The sequence below is a fragment of the Myotis daubentonii genome, chromosome 3 (assembly GCF_963259705.1).
Source record: "Myotis daubentonii chromosome 3, mMyoDau2.1, whole genome shotgun sequence".
NCBI classification, from domain to species: domain Eukaryota; kingdom Metazoa; phylum Chordata; class Mammalia; order Chiroptera; family Vespertilionidae; genus Myotis; species Myotis daubentonii.
The window spans coordinates 196,506,860-196,523,014 of NC_081842.1; the positions used below are offsets into that span (position 1 = coordinate 196,506,860).

General features: G+C 44.0%; 2 protein-coding genes and 1 pseudogene across 8 annotated transcripts in view; 1 reads left to right on the top strand and 2 right to left on the bottom strand.

Moving 5' to 3' along the window:
- AGO3 (argonaute RISC catalytic component 3) overlaps nt 1-2,451 on the bottom strand; it is a 119,859-nt gene extending 117,408 nt beyond the window's left edge. Inside the window, exon 1 of one of the 2 annotated variants that reach the window (XM_059690201.1) lies at nt 1,892-2,451. In XM_059690201.1, coding sequence (XP_059546184.1) covers nt 1,892-1,910 — 19 coding nt within the window. In that variant the 5' untranslated portion in view covers nt 1,911-2,451. The remainder of the gene's footprint in view (nt 1-1,891) is intronic. The other variant, XM_059690199.1, reaches the window with a different exon arrangement.
- LOC132231319 (ubiquitin-ribosomal protein eL40 fusion protein-like) overlaps nt 1,997-16,155 on the top strand; it is a 29,295-nt pseudogene continuing 15,136 nt past the window's right edge.
- The window catches only part of LOC132231317 (protein argonaute-1), a 49,006-nt gene continuing 36,101 nt past the window's right edge, over nt 3,251-16,155 (bottom strand). For 4 of the 6 annotated variants that reach the window (XM_059690194.1, XM_059690196.1, XM_059690195.1 and 1 more), the window contains 4 exons: nt 15,151-15,285; nt 14,435-14,536; nt 13,935-14,134; nt 9,032-13,676 (listed from right to left, as the gene is read on the bottom strand). In XM_059690194.1, the coding sequence (XP_059546177.1) occupies nt 13,568-13,676; nt 13,935-14,134; nt 14,435-14,536; nt 15,151-15,285 (546 nt within the window). In that variant the 3' untranslated portion in view covers nt 9,032-13,567. Of the gene's footprint in view, nt 6,415-9,031; nt 13,677-13,934; nt 14,135-14,434; nt 14,537-14,798; nt 14,925-15,150; nt 15,286-16,155 lie in introns of those variants that run through there. The other 2 variants (XR_009452023.1, XR_009452024.1) reach the window with 2 other exon arrangements.

Consider the following 16,155-nt stretch of genomic DNA (forward strand, 5'->3'; position numbering starts at 1 on the left):
CAATTAGAAAAAAAAAATCTTTGAAATTTTTTTGAAATATTTAAAAAGTTTTAGGATGATTAACAAAGTGTTTTTAAGTTTTATGTTTTGTTTTCCAGGCTTGACAACAGGATAGTTACGTAAAAATCACCTATATCCACAAATCATCACATTCTCTAAAAAGTATAGTAGAAAGTTAAAAAAAAAAAGGCAGGATACAGTTTTGGAAAAACACAAACTAATGATAAACAAATAAGAGTCTAAAACTTTTCACAACCTAGACAAACTTTCCCTTTTTAAGAAGATATGAAGCCGGGTTGGTGTGGCTCAATGGTTGAGTGAAGACCCATGAACTAGGAGGTCACAGTTGGATTCCCAGTCAGGGCACATGCTGGGTTTCCAGCTCCATCCCCATTGTGGGGCATGCAGGAGACAGCTGATTAATGATTCTCTCGCCTCATGATGTTTCTGTCTCTCTCTCCCTCCCCCTTCCTCTCTGAAATCAGTAAATAAATAAATAAATAAATAAATAAATAAATAAATAAATATATATATATATAGAGAGAGAGAGATATGGGGGGAGGGAGAAGAGAGGAAAACACTTAAAAAAAGGACAAATGAAGAAGGCAAAATAAATATTTTTAATGGAGGGTGCAAAAGAGAAATGGCACAAACTGATTAGAGAAAACTCCATATAATAAGACTTGTAATAAAACTACCCATCCCACCTCTACCATTGGAATGCTTTTGCACCTACTTTACAATTATACTCTTTAACCTAGTCAATAAATTATTTAACATTAAACCACCAGTTTCTTTTATATAAGCTTTTCTTATCTCATATTCAGGCACCTCCCAAATTGGCAAAGTGAGGTATGAAATTCAGGGGCTTATGATACCATTAGTAACAAGACACCCTCTGCCCCACCAATATTTTGAAAATTAATTTATAAGTCTGTGACAATCTGGATGAAGCAAACTTACAAATTTAGCATGTCAAGTATGAATGATCCTTTGGAAAGCAAACTGTTATGTAATGTCTACTTTATGTTCCTCAATTACTTAAGAACCATAAAGATCGCTTTTTTCTTCTAAGATAAATGCTGCCCAAATTGCATTTTTTCCTCAAGACCATCGTTTTTCCCAAGGAAAGAAAGCGGTTTTCTTAAGTGCCAAATTTCCAGGAATATGACAACTCTTCTCTAGGGAACAGAGAATGAAAAATAAAATACTGTCAGCAATTTTAAGATTCACCTCCTCACGCCAGCAACGATCCAGCCTGATATGACATTCCCAAGAGCCTCAAGAACTTACAGGGTAGGGCAAAAGTAGGTGTACAGTTGTGAGGACGCGAAAACAGTTTATTCTTGTTTATTAATTATTGTATTATTTTCCATACGGACAACTGTAAACCTACTTTTGCCCCACCCTGTATATACCAGGCTGCCACGGACATCAGAAGAGAGCTCGGGGATGGAAGAAATGCCATCTTGCATTTGACGCTGCACTAAACCCAAACTTAATCCTCATCTGTTCTATCTACATCACCACCTTAAGAGGTAAGTAATAGGCGCCCAGCGCCTCGACGGGAACACACACCGTTACATCCCCAACCCGAATACGAAAGCGATGGCAAACCCTTCTGGACTCCAGGAGGTACACCGCCTGGAGCGCCCCAAACTTCAATCCTGTAAGCAGTGTCCCCTCCCCGCAGTTTCGCCCACTCGGTGGCTCCGGGGAACTGCGGCGGGGCTACGCGGAGGTGGAGGAGGGGCCGGCGGAGGGGAGGAGACGCCCGGACCTCGGACCTCGGACCTCGGACCTCGGACCTCGCACACCGGGGCCGGGGCTGTGGGAGCGACGATGCTCTAGGGACACCCCCGCTGACCCGGCCAACAGCTCTGACACTCACCTGCGGAGCCGATTTCCATTCATGGAGCTGGGGGGAGTGCTTCGAGCGAGAAGGGCGCCCGCCACTGGGGGCAAGGCGGCGGCGCAGGGGGCGACGCGGTGCGACAGGCAGTCTCACTTGGCCACGGGGCGGGGTGGCCACAGTCTCTTCTCAGTAACCGCGGCGAAAACTCTCCTCGGGAGGAGCCGCCGGCGGGAGGCAGCACGCGACTAGGAGAGAAGCGCGAGACGAGAGGTGAGCTCGGTGAGGTACTTGCGTCGCCCGTGGCCGCTCACGCTCCCACTGCCTCTCCTCGACTGCGGCGCCGCCGCCGACCTCCCCGGGGGCCGGCCCCGGAAGTCCGCTTGCGTCAGTTCCGCTGCTCTGGCTAGCCCGACACCCAGGCCTCGCGGTCCCGAGCCGTGCGGGCGCGTCGTCCATGCGAGCAATGCAGGGGCGTCGGGGAGCTGGCGCCGTCTGGGCGGGGCCTGGGGCTCAAAGCGGCGGGGTGCGGGCGGGGCCGGCCCTTCTACGGCCTTCCGCTGGTTTGTGCCAGCCCGAGACAGTCGCAGGGACTACGCTCCTAGCTCCACCCGGTCTGCCTGAGGCGACGTCGCGGAGGGAGGCGTAGCTTCTCTGGGGAGGAGCCTACCTGGAAGGGGCTGGTCCGAGGTGCGGGCCCGGACCTGCAGCTGAGGGCCCCAGCAGAGCAAGGCTTGGGCTGGGCCGCCCTCATCGCTGAGTCCCTCCCTCCCGCCGTTTGGGCGGCCCCACGCGCCTCCTCAGCAGGCGATCAAGTAACTGCCACTGATCACTCTTAAGTCTATGCTTTGCTTTGTCGACTTTTTTTTTTTGGGGGGGGGGGGGGAATGTACCATTTCGCTTGGGAAAAGATGATTAAGAAACAGGACATTACACAGATCAGATCGAATAATTTTTTACGTTTAAAACTCTTTTAATAGCGCTTTGTCACACTGAGAAGACCCAAACTCCTTTCCAGGGTCCAAACGCTGGGCTTAATGGGATCCCCGCCTTTCTCAAGCAAAACCTCATCACTATGCTAGTTACGCGGTCTGCTTCTACTTCCCCCAATGGCAAAGCGCTTCTTTCCGGCTTGGGGTCCTCTGCTTCGATTCCTTGGCCAGGAATCCTCTTTCCACTCTCGCCTTTTTATGCCTCAACTTAAGATTTATCTCTGAGAGGGCTTTTCGGGTATGGTGGGACACCTGTTTTTCTATTACAGTAATCCTGTCCTAATCTGTAATTTCTTTTTACTACTGCTCTCTCCCACTAGAATGTAAACGTTAATGGTGATACTATTTTATTCAGGCTGATGATTCATGACTTTTCCCTGTCTTTAAGCATCAGTAATGGTTAGACTTCTTAAAATCAAAGTTCATTCTTTTATTAAAGCTTGGGACAAAAAAAGAAGAAAAAGTACCCTATCTTAAGTGTGCTTCCCCCCATGCCCCAATCACTGTAGGACTTTGGATCAGTCACTTGAGTTTCTGGGCTTGTTTCCTAATCTAAAAAATGGAGAGAATAACATGTACCTTAGAATTGTGAAGTTAGGAAATGTAACTAAAGCACAAAGAAAACCCTCCTAAATGTTAGTGAATTTAAAAAGTAGTTATTGTTTTGGTTACTCTTTTAGCATTTACTAAAATGGTTACTATTATATTAACTATTTTAAAGCACTTATTAGAGGCACCTACCTGTAAACACTTTATAAGTTGGATTCAAACCCACATCTGATTCCAATTCTAATTTCTTCCTTTCCATCCTTACACCTTTTACTGAAAATGCCCTCCCAAATTTAAAAATGTCAAATTTAGTGTCACCAGATGAAATACTGTATCTTCAAAATTATTTTCAATCCTTGACCGTACACAATCCAAGTCTATGGGAGCATCAAACAGAGTAAATACCAACTGTTGTGCAAGGGTTTCTCACACCTTCAACCTTAATTAATTCTGGAACTGTTTTCTAATGATGCAGGCTTCTTCGGTGTCTTCCAGCGTAGACATGGCGATGGTGATGAACCCTGGAAGTAGGCCACTATCTTCTTTGTTGACACTGACAGGATTTGGACCTTTCAATTGGATCCAATTTAGGAAATGTCAATGATGCCTTCCCATCTACTTCTGCTATCCAGGGACCCTACCTCTTTATAGTGAGTTCATATGAAAGGCTCATGAACTGTAATATCAGGAAGTGAGAAAGCAAAAAAGTTTGAATGATTCTGCCAAAAGCAAAATTCTATGAGGCTTACTCCTGACCATATGCACACACTATTTTTTGATAACCTCATTCCCAAATGAGTCTGCTCTTAAGGGCATACAGGAGAGTCTTTGTGCATCTTGTTAACTGTTACAGCCCCAATGCCTAGAACAGTGCCAGTGCCTGGCACATAGCAGCATTCTGTAAATAGCTGTGGGAGGGATGGATGAATGAGTGGGCTTCAATGGCTCAGGAAGTAGGCTAAAACTCTGCCGTTATCCCTTGAGGCACTGGCTGCTCTCAGAAGGGGGTACAGAAATATCAGGGGCAACAAAATCACTGCCCGCTGAATGTTGCATTCCTAGGCTTCCTGTCCTAGATAAACACCATCACTGGATAAGGGGAACAATTGGATGGAATCCTCTCCTCTCATATAGGCTCAAGTTAGTTGATGTGACACTTGAGTTTAAAATCTCTTCTAGACCAGAAGTTTTTAAACAGCAGAAATCAAGCTACAGGTGACTCCTGAATAACACAGGGGATAGGAGCGCCGATCCCCACACAGTTGAAAACCAGCATATAACTTTTGACTCTCCCAAGACTTAACTATGATCCTCCTTCAGGGATTAGTTCCAGGACCCCCTGCATATACCAAAATCCAAGAATGCTCAAGTCCCTTATATAAAATGGTGTAGAACAATGCATACAGTCAGCTCTCAACATCTATTGAATTCCGATGGGGGACTGAAAATACTGTTTCCATCCGCAACTGGTTGACTCTGCAGGTGGGAAACCTGAAAAATACAGAAGGCTAAATATTTATTGAAAAAAAATCCGTATATTAAAAAAAAAAAACCACCTGTGCAGTTTAAGCCTGTGTTGTTCAAGGGTCAGGTGTACTTTGTACTGCAGCAGGACACAATATAAAACATACTGGCTTTCGCCCAGCCAGTGTGCTCAATGGTTGAGCATCGACATATGAACCAGGAGGTTATGGAGGTCAGGCTAAATTGCACGCAGGAAGCAGGCAATTGATGATTCTCTCATTGATATTTCTATCTCATTCCTTCATCCTTCCTCTCCTGGAAGTCAATAAAAATGTATTTTTCAAAAAATATATTAAAAATAAAAACATACTGGCTTTAGGGACAGAGCTGAGGCTGAAGGCTCTCACCTACTATCTGTGATCCTAGAAAAGTCACTCTCTCTTAGCCTTACATTCCTGATCCTTAAAAACCCAAGGACCTATGTAGAGCAGACACTGCTATCTGGATCCCTACCCAAACCCTTATCCCTTTCTTTCTCACCTAACAGACATGACTTGTCTTTCTAATCCACATGATTTAGAGGGTAACCCCTAATTAATCTCAACCACTCATGATGGATGATCTCATTTGCTCTGCCAATGACAGGAGTGGGAAGATGACCCATTTCTAGCAAATGAGACATGAGGCCAGATCTGCTGGGTTTCCAAGGATTTTCTCACTTTAAATGAAACACTGGAAAAAATCAGTCCCTCTTCTGTAAGACATTGTTCTGTCAGCATTTCCTTCTGGGATTATGGTAGTCATCTCGGGACTCTGAGGTGAACTAGCATGAGTGTAAACCAACACAGAGGACAGCACAGTAAAAAGATTTCAAAAACCTGGTTTTTGGTATTATCATCAAGCCACTGAATTAACCAAACTCGGAGCCATATTAAATGACCTCTTGTCATGTGTGTTTCCTTATTTAAGCCAACTTAATTGGGGTTTTGTTATACACAATTGAAGTTAACTGATAAGCTCCTTCACGCGAAGGCTGTGAAGATGCAATTAAATAAGATACTGTACAAGACACCTAGACAAGCACTTCAAAGTACCCAAGCCCCTCCTTCTTTCCCAGTGCATTTCCATTAACAATTCACAGGCCTTTTTCAAAAAACTGGCTGGGAGCTCTCACTGACTCTTTTAAGAGGAAAGTTTCTTGCCTTCAGAAGGTGGGGAAGAGTGACGGAGGGCTCCCTACCAAGGTCCTTCATGATTTCTTTGTCCCCAAAAGACATTGTCAAGAGGGATAGTAGTGAAACTGCTGCAGCCCAGAGCAAGAGGACAGTGTGTAAGCCATGCTGGCCTAAAAAACCTAAATATGCTATGCTGGAGAAGGCAGTTATGGTGCTTAAGTGGAGAACTTCTAAAATGTACCTCATCCCCAGCAAGTCCACTTTTCCAGATCCTCCTCCTTGACACAGCTGCTGTACAGGAGTGCTTCTGTCATGCTCTGTGCACCTTCTAAGCTTGCCAGGTTTCCTCGGCCTATAGCCAGAGGAATAAATGTCTTCAAAGCTAGAAACAAATAGGGAGAGCTATTTGCTACAATTCAATGTTACCTGCCATTCAAGCAGTACAGACAGCAGTCTGAGGATGGCCCAGACTCATCACGTGAAAATAATCTTCTCTTTGCACTATAGCCCTTTCCTTTAGCTACCAAACCCTAATTGCCATGAGATTCCTCTGTCTGCTAAGTCAAGAGATTCCCAACAAATACCCAGCCTCACTCTGCCTCAAGACACTTATAGACAAGAATGCCCTAAAAAAATATGTTGCCAATTAATAGGGCAGAGGGAAGGCTCAACCAATACTGAAAAACGGATGTCTATGGGTGCAAGGACCCTTAACTCAAACCCTTGAGCTCCAGAACCAGACAAATCAGGCCTTGGGATCACACAATATTTTTCACTTTAGTAATAACCAACAGTCATTCTGAAACCTTTTTTAAAACATTTTTTTAACGTTTTAAATTTTATTTTATTGAGTTTAGAGAGACAGGGAGGGAAGAGAGAGATATCCATGTAAGAGAGCAACATCGATTGGTTGCCTCCTGCATATGCCCCGATAGGAAATCGTACCTGCAATCTGGGTATGTGCCCTGACTGGAAATTGAACCATTGACTTTGACCTTTCAGTGCATGGGACAATGCTCCAATCAACTAAGTCACATGGGCCAGGGCTAACATCAATCATTTTTAAAACTGAAATTTATGGCAAAGTGTCATAATGATCATCCTCCCACTTGCTCTACTAAATACTTCACTTCTGTTTTATGAAGGGTCATAAATTTAAGCCTTATTTCAACTGGGAAATATCTCTTCCATCTTCCAATCTGCTCTTTAAGTTCAACCAATCTTACTAACCCTTGCTGCTGAAAAAGACCATGGCTTGGGCTGTCTTGCACTCAAGGGACTCTGGCAGGTGGTAGCCACAGGTTAGTTCTGCAATTTGAAAAGTCACAACACTTGGCCTCCAGAGGAATGCTAGGTCCACTTACACACACTAGGTGCCACTGAACATTTCTCAATGGGCTCTGTGCCAAAATCTTCTGTGAGTAATCTTCCCTCAGAGTAACAATGTTTTAGCAGTACCAAGGAGCTTACATGCTTGACAATCGGGCCATCAGCTGAAGGTACCAAAACCACAGAATCTCCATGTTGAGTGAGAGTGAGAAAAGATTATTATAATCTGGCTAAGTTTATGCTTACCTGAAGATTCAGAAATGCTGACTCCATCCTGTACACCAACTCAGTATCATCTTGATTCCCCACTGCCCACACCCCCCTGTATTCATAAACCACATATTTCTAGCTCATTTTAATTCTATTCATATATGTTATAGCCCTAAGATGACAAAAGTGAATAGAATGTAATTTCTGCTCCTAGTTCACAGGCGCTGGGGGAAACAAGTCATGAAAATAAATACAGCAAGCTGCTAAGTGCTATAGAGTGCACTGGAACATCATCTATGATACTGGTTAGGAAGAAATTTAAGTTTGTTTATTTTATTCTCTTACAAGTATCTCCCGAGAACAGGAGGAAGCTGGAAGTGGTGGTGATGGTTTTGGTGAATAACTTGGAAGACCTAATCTTAGCCTTATTCAAGTTAGTTTTCTCCAATGCTCATTTTCAAGAAATACTGGAGAATGACCATAAAGTTCTAAAATCCCAGAGAAGATGGGGTAGAGGATGGTAAACTGAGTTGAAAAAATACCCTTCTCACTGCAGCAGTTCATGTTGTTAATTGGATTCTATTCCACTCTCTTGATTTTTCTCCCACCACATTAAATCAGCCAAAAAATACAAAATTAGTGATATGACAATCATCTTATATTCTGCTTCCTCTCTTCATTGTTTAAATGGCATTTCCTAGAGTTGTATACAATGTTTTTCTCACTCTACTCTTTTTCTAAACCATCCTGTTCATTCCTATGGCTTTAACTATCAACTATATAAGTATGAATCCCATATCTATAATTACAGTTTTGTAGTTTTCCCTGAGCAACAAAACATAAATGTTTACTGGAAAGCTTAACCTCATTTCCCCATGGGAACCTCAAAACTCAGTCTATACAAGGCTAATGGTCTTTCTTCACAAAATTCATTAGCTTTCTTCAGTAGTCTCCGCTCTTCCCATCTCAGTTAGAAGAATGCCCCAATACACTCACTTGCTCAATTGGAAACTATTCCTCTCTTCCCCTTCCATCATCCATTCAGTCCCATTAATTCTATCTCCTGAGTGTTTCTCAAATCTGCCCTTTCCTATCTTCATGGCTAAAGCCTGACAGCCTTGTTCCAATCCCTCATCATCTCTTTTATGTACCAGGGGGACCATATGACTACTCATATCCTCAACCAAACTTTAAGCTCCTAATTTTTGAATTGTGCCTGCCTTTCCCTCAAAAATACTGCTGGTCACAGTACTTGTTGAAGAATAAGTGGAGGCCCTGTGAAGTGTGATTACATACAATATGCAGTTTCAACATTCTGGAATTTGTTCTACCCACTTTCCTCCTTTAGAAGTAATGGTTCTGCTCTTGTAAAAATCTATTTTTCTAACCTAAAATCTATCAGAGATGTAATTAATTCCAACAGTTTGCTTTGCTGATAGGAAAAAAGAAAGAGACCGCACTTTAGAAACAGAAGCCACTGTTGTTTTTATAAAACACAGAATTGTGCTGCTGTTGTTGCTTGGTTTAGAAGGAACTGTACATTACAGCTGCTGGGATAATTTTACAATAGACTGGACAAGGTACAGCTCAAAGCAGGACACAAACACAAGTCTCAAAGGGAAACAAATGCAAACAAGTACACAGCTGTGGGGCTCCAGGGACATTTCCCTATCCATGCTGGACTTGAGAAGAATAAAGGTTCAGAAACTAAAGTGGAACCCAGAGTAGTCACACATGCCCACCAGATGGCTGCTAAGTGCCAACATCACACACCATTCAGGTTGGACTGTGTTCATAGGAAAGTCATTTCATTTTTCCTTATTGCTACTACACCAGGGGACATGGTGCATTAGATATATTGTCTTTACTTGCACAATGCTTGGAGAGTTTATATTCCTTTTTAAAGTAGGAAATCTGCTTTCCCCATCTTATTCTGATTTTTGTTTGTTTGATTTGAACCATTCCCTCCGCTCCCTTTCTTGGGCTCCCAAACAGCAGCCAGAGGTTCTAAGTCAGTAGGAGTAGAGTAAGAGGAGAGCACCAATCTGCTTAGAAGGCCAAATAGAAAAGAGTGCCCTGCATATCCCTGCCACGATCAGACTTTAAAAAGGAAGGCATCCCAGCTACCATCCTGGATTGGCCTAGGCCCAATAAATATAAATAAAAACAGCTTCCTCCAATGTAGTCTCCAAAATTGCATTTTGGCTAGTTTGAGATGACTTTCTACCCTGAAGGAGAAAGAACTTCCATCTTTTGTTACACACGATGCAAGGTCTAAAACACTGCCCGACCTGCCTTGCAGATAGTCCAGGGGCCAGCTAAGAAGTGTTTCCTTGGCTGCCCATCTTGAGTACTGAGTCTCATTTACAGAATTCTGGACAAGAAAAGGAAAACTCCAAGAACACTGTTGCTTAGCCAAAGAGGAGCTATCTACTACGTGGGAACCAGGAGCTTTTTAGGGAGGTTTTACGACTTTATGTACCTTCTTGTTCAGCATTATTCTAAGCCTAAATACCCAGCAACAAGAGCCCAGGCTTATCTCCATAGCACCTCAACTTTCAATTGGTCAGGCTAGACTGGAAAAATGATAAAACGAGCAGTGCTCTACTTTCCCACCTTTTATCCAAATTCTCTCCATTCTCTTCCCACCACTCTCTTTTTCCTCTATGTCCATCCCCTGACCCTCAACCCTGGATACCCAAGTAGCTCAATCCTAACAAGTCCTTAGAATAGGGAAGCCCCAGGTAGATAAAAATGGAATAATATCTAGGAAAAGCAATGAGAGAAATCAAGTCCAAGGAGTGGACAGGTGTGGAAGTTGCCAGAAGCCTCTGATTTCATACCATTTGGGCAGGCCTGCTGCTCAGACCTAGTGTAAGCTTGAGGGCAGTCCAGCCCAAAGAGGACATCACTGGGCTTGGGGAACAGATTCTTGGTTTTCTGTAGCCAAGGAGTTAATAAGCTTGACCTTGTCAGCTAACAGAGGGGTCATTATAGTCATGCAGAGAATTCATCATCAGGAAAGCAGATCAGCAAGCAAGCTGACTAAATAGAAAAAGAAAAAAAAAAGGAAAGAAAAGGAAGCCAGGGAAAGAGAGAATAGGAAAAGCAAGATAAAGATTGGAATAAAGGGAGCAAGAGACTTGTCTAAAAGATGAGGCTGGGGTCATCCCACGCTTCATCAGAGCTTAAGTGAGTCACACTACCTAAACCAAATCCAAGAAAGCCAAAGCTTGTTGCCAACACCAGTTTGCAATCTGCATGCACAACCTTTCAAACAAGAATAATCCTCAAAGTTAAGGATATTTTTCAAGTCTCAAAGATTTAAAAAAAAAAAAAGTGACAGCAGAAAGTCATTTCCTTGCCATTGCCCAAGCTGCTGCTCTTGCTTTTATTTCTCGAGTGGTATGTGCAATGCCAAAGGGCTAAAAAATACATTTCAAGCCCCAGCTCCAAACCCAACTGAAAAGAGTGAGGCAAAAAGAAAAAGTAAAGAACACAAACTTGTGGCCGAGAGTAGGTGGCTACCACCAGCTCCCCGTGGACATTTGCAAATGCTGGTGAATGACTGGAACCTCCAGGAATAGTGCCCTGATCCTAGCCCCAAAATGCACCCAAGAAGAGAACATGCAGAGCCCAATGTTCAAAGAGAGCTCCCCTCCTCTAAGGGTGACTGAACATGAAGTAGACAGTATATGAAGGCGATGGACAGGGCAGATGGAGTGTTGGCATCACTCTCTTTAGGCACTTGTGTAAGGAATGTAGGCTGTCCAGTGAACTAACTCCTCCCAGAGCCCTCCATTCTATTCTTCAGCTGGGTTCCCATGGGGCACCCAATGCCATAGCCAGTAGGAAAGTAAAGGAGGAGTTACTCAACAGTCCTGATACCTTCCTCTATAATCAATGTTTGTGCTACATTTTGTGAAGTCATTGAACAAAGTAGCCAACCAGAATGGAACCTGGGAGAGACTGTTTTGCATAGGAAATCTGGGTCTGTATTAGGGCTGTTGGGGAGGGGAAATGGTAGCTCTCACTGCACAGGCCCAGATTCACACTGGCCTTCCTCCGGCTGGCCTCCAAGCCTGAGCTAGGTCTAAAGTGTCATGGCTTTATCACCAGATTGGGGCAAACCGAAGCCCAAGCTCCTTAAAAAAAGGAATTTCCACACCAAAAATGCACGTTCTCATCCCAAGCAGTGGGAAAGGAGAAAATGAACAGTCAAGGAAAGAGGGGGCCTTGCCTCAAGGCCAGCAGGCACCAAGCTACAACCCCCTACTTTTCCAGTTTTACAAGCCAGCCAAACCCCATCTCTATGCAGGGAGGGGGGGAAAAAAAAAGCCCATGCCACCCACTCACATGCCCTAGTGGGAAACCATTAAAAATTCATTTGTGTAAACAGAAGCAAAAGGGAGCAGCAAAATCCCCCAGACTATTCACAGGACACACTGGAATCTGGGATGAGCCAAAGTGTCAGAGGACAATGCAGAGGGAGAGGAAGATGCACTTGCAGAAAAGAGTGCAGGGCAGAGGGCAGTGCAGAGGAGGGAGCCTGTAGCAAGAAAAAGGTATTTTCTGCACAGCGGAAAGATGAAGCCTGAGCCCCACACTGGGGAGACAACCACCCTTACTTAGCCAGGCCAAAGAACAAGTCAGGTATATTGTTCTTTTTAATGGCTCAATGTTTCTGGGACGTAAACTCATTGGGCATTGGAAGGATATCAAGATTTTGGCAATAAACTCAAGTTATGGTATAAAAATAGCATTTAGTTTTTGCTCTTTTTTCTTATTTTAGACCTAAGGATCGTTTGTTATAAGACACCCCAATTTAAAAATATTGAAACATAAGAGACTTGACCATTGGGGGAAAAGAAGCCAAGAGTGAGAAAAAACTATGTAAGTAACTCCAGACCCAGGCAGGTGGGAGGGTCAGGGTAGGACAGGGAAGAAAGGAGGCATAGCCAGTCATCTCAGCAGCTCCATAGACTTGTCAGGTCTGAAAGTGCAAATGTCAATGGATTTTAACCATCTTGAGGTTATAATATTTTTAAAAGCTCAATGAATATGGAAGTCAATTGCTTTAAATGCAAAATAGTTGGCGCTCTGGCTGGAGGCTTGTTGGGTTAGGAGTATTTCTTCCCCATTTACCTCCTGTCCCACCCTACCCCATCCCCCCAAAGAAAGGTACAAAAGGTTGCAGTTCTGCAGCATTACCGTTACAGGGAAGGCACTGGTTACCCACCAGCAGGCGGAAGGAAGACAGGGTTGTGTCACTTCAGAGCTAAGTGCCATAGTGCCTTAAGTCTTATTCGGGGCTGGATGTCTGTCAGGGAGGTGTAAGGTAGGGTAGGAAAATTGGAAAGAAAGGAATAGGGAAAGGGGGGTGGCAGCAGCGGGAGGAGCAACCAAAATCATTAGCATTAAAAAATCCTCCTACAAACTGGATTCTTAACCCATTAAAACATCTTGTATCCTAAAATATTGATCTGGGTCTGGTTTCGTTTTCCTTCTTAAACAAATCTAGACCTTTTCTGATTAAGGCTCCTAAAAAATCCTTCCCTCCTCCCACCCACTTTTTCAAGCCCCTCACTTTCCCATCTAAAGTATCAAACCCAAACCTACCAGCTTTTGTCCACAGGAATGTAGAGCCGAGCCGACCTTAACAAGCTGTCAGGCATGAGTCTTTAGCACTGTGAGTCACGTGAGACACCTGTGTGTATGGTGGGCACTGGTGCTGCCCATCTTGGTCCAGTGGGGTCAGGGTCAGATGTGACAAGATGGGGTGAAGGGTATGAGGTGAATATCAGAAATTTCTGGCTGGTGGTCTGGCTTACTGGCCCTGTTCCCCACCCTTTTGTCCCATTTGTAGAAGGAAACAAGGCCTTCTGCACTCCTCCCTACCCCACCTCCCTCCTCCCTGATTCCTCTGGATTTGGGTGGCATAGCTCTTGGGGCTTGGAAAACTTTCTTCTATCCAGTGAGGTAACAGCGTTCTGCCTTCAAGCGAAGTACATGGTGCGCAGAGTATCCTGGTGAACCTGCACGGCTTTGGCCAGGGCCTGGGGGTCCCGCCCATTGCTCTGCCCTGATATGTGGCTCCCCTCTCCACTGAAAAGAAAAAAATAAAAGAAGTCCTTCCTGGTAATGCCAATTCCCATACCAGCTTAAGAAAAAAAGAAAATCCAACCCAGAATGCCAATTCCCATATCAGTTTAAGAAAAAAAGAAAATCCAACCCAGATTTGGCAGGTGAACACAGAGACACTAAATTGAACAAAACCCATTTCCTTCTACCCAAGGAAAGTTGGGAAGGTCTGGTACACAAAGGATGAGGTAAACAGGAAGCCAGCCTGATCCCAGGCCTTACCTGTCATGCTCCTTGTCCACTAGGTGATATCGTGCCCGAAAAGCCACCAGGCGGGCATAGTAGGCAGGTGCTGGGATAGAGACAGAGCGTGTGCATCGTACATAAGTGTGGCATAGCTGGTATGTCAAGATCTGGAGCTCATCTGCTGTGAAACGGTTGTCATCCCAAAGGACATAGTAATGGGATGGTCGACTGGTGCCCTGGGAAGATAGGAAGGTAAGGGGTGCCAGATTGGGCAAAGGGGATGGCTGATGATAAGGAATAGGATCACTGTTAAGATTATGGCCAGGCTGGAAGACCCACCCATGAATAGGCAAACACAAAGTCACCTATAATTTGCCAAGATATTTAAAGTGTATTTCTGGTCAAGTACACTGAGGGCTTATTAAGAGAACAATCATGATTTGAATGTCACTCAGTGATGACATATATTCTAGAGGCAGTGGTAATAATCAACTAATTTTCGACTCATTGGAAACCCCAGGACATAGCCCAGCTACCTGGATGCCTGCGTGGCTGCACAGATAGAAGTCAAACTCAAATGGGTGCGTGATGTTGGTATCCACAGTGGTCCCAGCTGGGATGTTACCACTCTTCCCAATCTGCATAGAGACAAAGACAACCAAGATCCCAAGACCTGCCTAGCCTTAACTAGGGCCCCAACTCAATTCTACTCTGACTCCACCAGAATCCCAAGAGTGAAGCAGAAGTTGTGGTTCCCAGAGGATATTGGGTCTTGAAATAATGGGTTCTAAAGTCACACATAAATGTGTTTAAGAACTAGTTTCATCATTTATTACTGTGTGATCTTAGCAAGTCATTTAACCTTTCTAAGGTTAAACTGGAGATAATAATAGTACCTACCTCACAGGGCTGCTGTGAGGAAGACGCCTTGTACAGTGTCTGGCACATAGGAGAAGTTCAATAAATGGTAGTTCCCTTTCCCTTCTCTGGGAGCTGGTCTACATATGGGGTCTATAGGCCAGGGAGCTAGGAGGAGGGAGAGGAAGTATAAGGAAGGAGGGGGAAAAGGGGAAACAAAGGGAAGGAGGTGGTAGAGGAAGGACCACAAGAGCTCGAGGGAGGAAAGGGGCCGAAGAGGATGAACAGGCCAAGGGTTAAATCCCCAGATTTTATCTCAAGGGCTTCTTTCATATTAAGAGAAGGGAGACAGGATGGATGAGGGTATGGTTGGCTTCCTCAATCCCTCACTCACTCGCTCATTCTTGTCAGCACAAAAAAGGCGGGTGTGATGGCGTTTCTGCACCACAATATAAGTGATCCCAGGCTGGTAGTCCTTTTCCAGTTTGATGCAGGCATCACGAATGGCCAGCAGCTCATAGTGGAGGATCTAGGCACAGGGTGTGGAGATAGACAAAGAACATCCAGCTCCTCTTCAGTTCACACATCTTTGTGAACTAAGGGTTGACACTTATAATATGGCTTTTTGCTCAGTCTCCCTTTATAAGCTGATACCCAACCATTAGAGCTGATGGGTCCTTTCTACCAAAACCAGCCTTATATGCAATTCACGAATTTGTTCCCATAAAACCTTGGCTAGGAAGCTTGGCATCAGTAGAGAGCACTTACCTGGTTCCTATGTAAAAAGAGACCTAAAATCAAGACACAGAACCAAAGTTCACAGAGAAATCACCAAAATTATAATGCCCAAAGTAAGATCAATTTCAGGATCAGGAGAATAATGGGAGTACCCCTGTGACCTCCACAAGCAGACAAGGTTGGTACTACCAGAGAAGAGCAGACACAGAGTTCAGAGACGGGTGCAGAGGGAGGGGATGAATTTTGTCCTACAAAGAAGCAGGATTATAAAATAATGAACTAGCTAAAGAAGCAGCCACAGGTAAATAACCATAGGTAATAGTTACCTTATGGCCTTGGATAACAGGTATAGGGAGTCAAAACTGTATGGTAGAAGTGTGTAGAATTAATAATCAATTAGAATTAGATTTAAAACCAAGTTTTATCTAGTTGTATTTCCTTAAGCAGGTTACGTAATCCCTCTTAGTCTCATTTTCTCCACACCTACTAAAATTACTAATAAGACCAGTCTTACAAAGCTGTTGTGATGACTAAAACAGTAATTAAGTAAATGCATAGAAAACCCAATAGGAGCTTAATAACTGCTGATTGCTTTGCTAAGAAGTTTGAGTTTTAACCCAAGGCTATAATGAACTAGACATTTCTGAACAGAGAAGTGATA